Source organism: Bison bison, unplaced genomic scaffold (genome assembly GCF_000754665.1).
Source record: "Bison bison bison isolate TAMUID 2011002044 unplaced genomic scaffold, Bison_UMD1.0 scf7180017864063, whole genome shotgun sequence".
Taxonomy (NCBI): Eukaryota; Metazoa; Chordata; class Mammalia; order Artiodactyla; family Bovidae; genus Bison; species Bison bison.
Genome location: NW_011494635.1, coordinates 15,310,607 through 15,316,565, shown reverse-complemented (window position 1 = coordinate 15,316,565; position 5,959 = coordinate 15,310,607). Strand labels below are relative to the sequence as shown.

Genomic DNA, 5,959 nt, shown 5'->3' with positions numbered 1-5,959 from the left:
GTTTGGTGGGGCCCCATAGTCCTCTGTAGTCAAGTGGGTGATCAGTCAGTGTGTCTGGACAGAGGCCACAGAGGTGTACTCTTCTGGGCCCCAGGAGCCTACAGGTGTCATTGGCCACAGAACTTTCCTTCCTTGGCTCCGGGAGAGCCTGATCGGAGGTGGGGGCTCAGACCTGGTGATGACAAGTTTGTCCATCCTTGGATGGGGGACACCTTGGAGTGACCCCTCCCAGGAGGAGCTCGGGCTCCCCCTCCTCCCACCACGGCCTCTCCATCTCACCAGCATCCATCTGCTGCTCCACAACAAGGGTGATGTCAGCTCCTTGCTATCCTGGTTCCTTGCACATACCCCCAAGCCCACAGGACACTGGCCTTGAGTGCCTCGCAGTCCTGGGGAGCTGACTCGCAGGGAAATGGGTGGGGTAGGCCGAGCCCTGATGAGCGGTTCCCAGAGTCTGGTTGGTGGATAGACGGAAGTTGTGGAAGGAGCAGGACTCCTGGGCTCTTGCCTCTGTCCCCGGGGTGTGAGCTGCTAGAGGCCAGGCATCATCCTCCCAGCCCCCCGCCCCTGAGGTCTCATGGCAGCTCCTGGGTCATCCGCCCTCATGGTTTCATCTCCCTTGCAGCAGGCTTCAGGCTCTGGAGTGGGGTCTTTTCCACCACACCGCGCCTACCTCCATCGGGATCCTGTGACTTAGGTCAAGGCTGCATGTTGTGGAGTTGTTCTGTCTGTGGGTGCCGCCTCAGTGAGCCAGCCCAGGGCAGCCTTGGCCAGGCCTCACAGCCTCGTGAAGGCCACTGAGAATCCCATGTTTATGCTTTGCCCATGGGCCAGACTCGGGTGCTGGTTCCAGGAGCACCTCGAGGGCCCTGTTCGCCAGCCCCCTAAAAACCTGGTGGCGGCTTGCCTGCAGTGGGGAGACTCATCGTGGACAAAGGAATCCTGCCTTGATCTCATACACACAGAGCTTTAATTAAACACACTCATGAAACTGTAATGAGCCATTCATTTATTTAAATGGGGTGAGTTATTTCATTAATTTTTTGCGAACTGCAAGCAGCTGTCCTAAGATGAACTGTTTTGGAGACAATCTTCTACTCCCCGGGGGGATGGTCTGGGGTGGGCCCTGAGATTCTGACCCTGTCCCCATGCCACACGGGGCCGCCCCCAGGTGACTGCTCCTGCTTGTCTCCTCCCAGCTGTCCCACCCCCGGATGCACAGGCTCGGGGCATATCCGTGGCAAGTACTCCAGGCACCGAAGGTGAGGAGCTGGCGGGCCCTCAACGGGTTCCTGGGAAAGAGGTTTGGCTGTGGAGGGTGGAGCTCCTCTCCTGCTCTGCGACCCTCTAGAACTGTAGGGGTCTAGAACTGTCCCCCTCTGCTCTGGACTGATGAGCTCCGGTGGCCTCTTGTGCAACCCCTAGCCTTTCTGGTGTCTCCCCAGTGGGGCTGCTCTGAGGCCAGAGGAGGCCTTGTGGGCAAACCCAGAACAGAGCCAGCACATGGTGGGGTGACCGTTTTCACTGCTGTCCTCCTGGGGGTCCCAGGGTCCCACTGGACCTCAGGGGCCTCTGATTGTGGTGCCCAGTTCAGGGGGTGGATGAGGGTGGGAAGGGTCTGGAGGTGGGAAAGGAAGGTCTGGGTGCTCCTGGGGGCGGTGGGCACGGGGCAGAGTAGCCTGGGCCAGCCCCCATCCCCAGCCATCCCAGAGCGGGTGACTCTGGTGTGGACAGGGCCCCCCGAGGTTAGGGGTCCCCAGACAAGCAGGAAGTGAAATTTAAAACACAATCTGGTGCTTTTTAATGTGGACACTTACTGTAAAATTTCGAACACATCAATATGCCAGTCTCGCTTTTGGATTTTGGTGGAGGGAGGTGATGAGAGGCAAAGAGAACTTTTCAGGATAGGGGAAGTGCCGCAGAGGGTGAAGGGTCGGGGGACTGGGAGATGCTGAAGGGGGGGCCCGGCCTCCTCCCTCCCAGTTTGCAGAGCTGCCCTCTGGCCAAGAAGAGGAAGCTAGAGGGCCCCGAGGCCGAGCACCTGGGGTCCAAGCGGAAGGCACCCCCGCTGAAGCTGGCTCTGGACGAGGGCTACGGCGTGGACAGCGATGGCAGCGAGGACACTGAGGTGAAGGACGCCTCTGTTTCCGATGAATCGGAAGGAACTGTGGAGGAGGACGAGGCCGAGGCGTCGGGACAGGAGGAGATTCATCGCCCTGAGCCAGCTGAAGGTGCTTTGTTGCTCTGTCTCCCCTGAATAAAGGCGCTTAGTGTGGCCCAGGAGAATCGCAGCCTGTGGGCGGGCAGGGCTCCCGCGAGCCAGGAAGCCCTGCTGAGAACAAGTGCCTCTTGTCCAACATTTGGGACTTCCTGGGGAGGGGCCGGCTCTGGGGGCTCAGGGTCTGTGTGTGAACACTGTGCATTTGGATGTGTGTCTGTCTGCGTGTGTGACAGAAGGACAGACAGATGGATGTGGCTGTGGGTCTGTATGGGGTGGTCTTGGACAGACCCGCCCCACTTGTCCTCAAAAGAGCCACCTGGTTGGGGGGCAGGGGTCTGCTTGGCATTAAGGGAGGTGGTGGGGGTGTCCAGGGAAGCTGGGCTGGGCAGTGAGAACTGAGGGGTCTCCTTGCTGTCACCTTCTTCCCTGTATGGCCCCCAGTTCTTGGGAATCACTAGTGTGAAGGTGGGGCATGTCTGTGTTCTGAGACCCTGGCAGACTTGTGGGGTCCTGAGGGTGTGGCAGAGGCCGGAGGCCCAAACCCTCCCCTCCAATACATCCATTTTTCTGGTGTTCTCCCCTCTTGGGATCTGAGGTGGATTCTTACTTCACTTTAGAGCCACTGTAGGGAGAGTTCTTGCAACCCACCTCCCTGCTGGGGACCTGGCTGTGCCCGAGAGGGTGCCGGGTCAGGGACTTGGCCTCCTAGCTTCCTTACACAGGAGGGAGCTCTGTGCTCTGGCTCAGCCCTCCTGAAGGGGGAGCAGGCGGGCTGGCTCTCACATTCTGGGGTCCTTATCCATCACCCAGGGGGCCCGGGTGTGGTGAGCACCCACTGCATCTCAGCCATGGCGATGAAATGACTTAACCTTTAAAAACAGCTTTTACTGCTTCTCAATTATGAGACAGTGTTAAAAGATCTTATGCATTCTGTAGGCTCCATTTTATGAAACACAGATTTGCCTGATTTTAAAAAGTGCACATAACAGGGAGGACTGTTAATCAAAACTAACATTGTAAATCTTAGTTTCAAAAGTACAGCAGTGGTTTCTCCAAGCAGACAAAAACGGCTACATCGATCCTGTTTCTGGGATCTGGTGTCCTCTGGCTGTGGCGGAGTGGGGTGAAGGAACTGGAGCCAGTGGCCTGGAGACACACTCCAGGTGACTCTTAGCCACCCCCCACCCCCGTTTCCATGTGCCTACCATATGGTTTCTGATTTTGTGTAGGAAGGAGCCCAGTAAAGGCACATTTTGCATCCAATCCCATCAGTAGCCCCTCGGGCTCCTCCAAGGGCAGCTACAGCAGCTATCAGGAAATCATTGCAACTTCTCTCCTAAATTTGGGCCAAATCGCTGAAGAGACCCTGGTTGGTGGAGACTCAGGCCAGGTGGTCACGCCAGGCCTAGTTCAGGAGGCTGAGGAGGAAGCCACCAGTGACGAGGGGGAGAAGGAGGACTTCATCCAGCCGGAGGACGTGGAGGAGGTAATTGAAGTCACCAGTGAGCGCTCCCAGGAGCCGGGTCCCCAGTCTCTGGAGAGTGTGGCCAGTGAGGCATCCAGTAAGCAGAAAGTGATCCTGGGCAACGAGGAGGAAGAGGAGGAGGAGGAGGAGGAGGAGGAAGATGATGATGAGGAGGAAGATGACGAGGAGGACGAGGAAGACGAGGAGGAGGCCCCTCCTGACGTAATCTGCCAGGAGGATGCCCCCCACGTCCCTGTCCCAAAGAGCCCTCAACCCCGGGGCCCGGTGCCTCCCAGCCCCAAGCCTGGGTACTCCGTCCTAGTGGAGGTGCGGTCCGACGACGGCAAAGACGAGGACTCGCGCTCCCAGAAGTCTGCGGTCACAGACGAGTCGGAGATGTACGACATGATGACCCGTGGCAACCTGGGCCTCCTGGAGCAGGCCATTGCCCTGAAGGCCGAGCAGGTGCGGGCTGTCTGTGAGCCGGGATGCCCACCTGCCGAGCAAGGCCCACTAGGCCCGGGCGAGCCGGGGAAGGCAGCGAGGCCCCTGGACGCTGCCCGGAAGAGCTACTGCAGCAAAGGTAGGCTGGGCTCCCAGGGATGCCCGGGACCTGTGGACATGCCCTGAGGATTTCACTGGCTGGGGGTCATGGGAGGTGGGGGGTGTTGGCCAGACAGACACAGACTGTGGTCGGTGAGGCAGAGGCAGGTCTGGGAGCACCATGAGGGCATTGGCACTGGTCCTCAGGGATCCTGATGCTGAGACACAGGTGCCCACGAGCCCTAGAGGGGCTAGAGGCCAGTGCTAGAGCCCTAGAGGCCAGTGGCAGCGAACTCAGGAGGCGGTGCCTGGGAGAGGCTTATGAGCCCCTTAGGGTGCCTCTGCCTGCCTGGGGGTCAAAGGACAACCTCCTCTCATTTGAATCAGGCAGAGCCCCCAGGGGCCCTGCCCTCCCTGGGGGTGGGCATTCTGAGCATGGTCTGTGATTTCTGTGTTCTACCAAAGGGGATGATAGCTGCATTGGAAGTTTCCCTGGGTCACTGGCTATGCCTTGGGGACCATGTGCGTCCTGAGAGGTCTTCCCTTCTGCCCCAGACTTACAGTGACCTCTCTGGCCTGTAAAGGCTTAATGAGGTCAGTAGCTGAGATTTGGGGTTAAGTTTCTTCCTAAGCCTTTATTAGCTGCTTTGATTCCCTGGTAGCTCAGACCTTAAAGAGTCTGCCTGCAATGTGGGAGACCTGGGTTTGATTACCGTGTTGGGAAGATCCTCTGGAGAAGGAAATGGCAACCCACTCCAGTATTCTTACCTGGAAAATTCCATGGACAGAGGAGCCTCGCGGGCTACAGTCCATGAGGTCTCAAAAAAGTTGGACACTACTGAGCAACTTCATTTTGGGTGAGTTACTTAGCTTATGTCTCCCCCTTTTGTGTCAACATGAAGGACGAGTCCTGGCAGGGGTGTTGCTGCACAGCTTCACTTCTCTGTGGAGGCCTGAGGCTGCGCAGGACATTAGCAGGACAGGGCAGAGGGCACCAGCCGCCATCCAGGTGGTCTTTCTCAAAGGGCTGCAGTTCCACTGTTTGTGGGTTTTCGCCCCCTATGGGCTTTTCCACTTAGACACCCTGGACAGTCCCTCTAGTATCCCCTTGCTGTCCAGCCCTGGTGCCTTTAGGGCTCTTGGGCGGTCTGGTCATCCTCCTCTCTGGATAGCCAGAGTGAAGGCTTGTGAGCTGCACTACCCCCTCCCTGCTCACCACTACCCCCCAGCTTCCTGGCTGCCCTCTGACCCAGAGGCCCTGTGTGTTTAGATCCCTCAAGAACTGAAAAACGTGAGATCAAGTGTCCGACACCAGGCTGTGATGGCACCGGCCATGTCACTGGGCTGTACCCACACCACCGCAGCCTGTCTGGCTGTCCCCACAAGGACAGGATCCCCCCGGAGAGTGAGTAGCTCTGCATGGCTCAGGCTGCCTCTGGTGTTTGGATGGTGCCCACTTTGGGGAATGGCCACACAGAGCCCTGTCCCTCTGAACCGGCATGTCCTGAAGCCCATACTTGAGCCCTACAAGCATGGGGACGTGGAGGGTCCAGTGATTCACCTGGAGATGGCAGCCTGGGTCAGGGTCCCAGGAAGCTGGCCATGGACACGGGCACTCAGGAGGGGAGGCTGGGCTCTGGAGCTGGGGAGGGACCACTTTCTATGTGCTGGGGGCTCAGAAGGAAAAAGGCTGTCCTTACTTCTGTGTGAGGGGCAGTAAGTTGAGAGGA

General features: G+C 58.3%; 1 protein-coding gene across 1 annotated transcript in view; it reads left to right on the top strand.

Annotated features, from left to right (window-relative positions):
- Window positions 1-5,959, top strand: part of MYT1 (myelin transcription factor 1) — a 60,363-nt gene that overhangs the window by 30,626 nt on the left and 23,778 nt on the right. Inside the window, exons 5-8 of the mRNA XM_010836532.1 lie at window positions 1,200-1,262; window positions 1,984-2,231; window positions 3,451-4,269; window positions 5,500-5,634. Coding sequence (XP_010834834.1) covers window positions 1,200-1,262; window positions 1,984-2,231; window positions 3,451-4,269; window positions 5,500-5,634 — 1,265 coding nt within the window. The remainder of the gene's footprint in view (window positions 1-1,199; window positions 1,263-1,983; window positions 2,232-3,450; window positions 4,270-5,499; window positions 5,635-5,959) is intronic.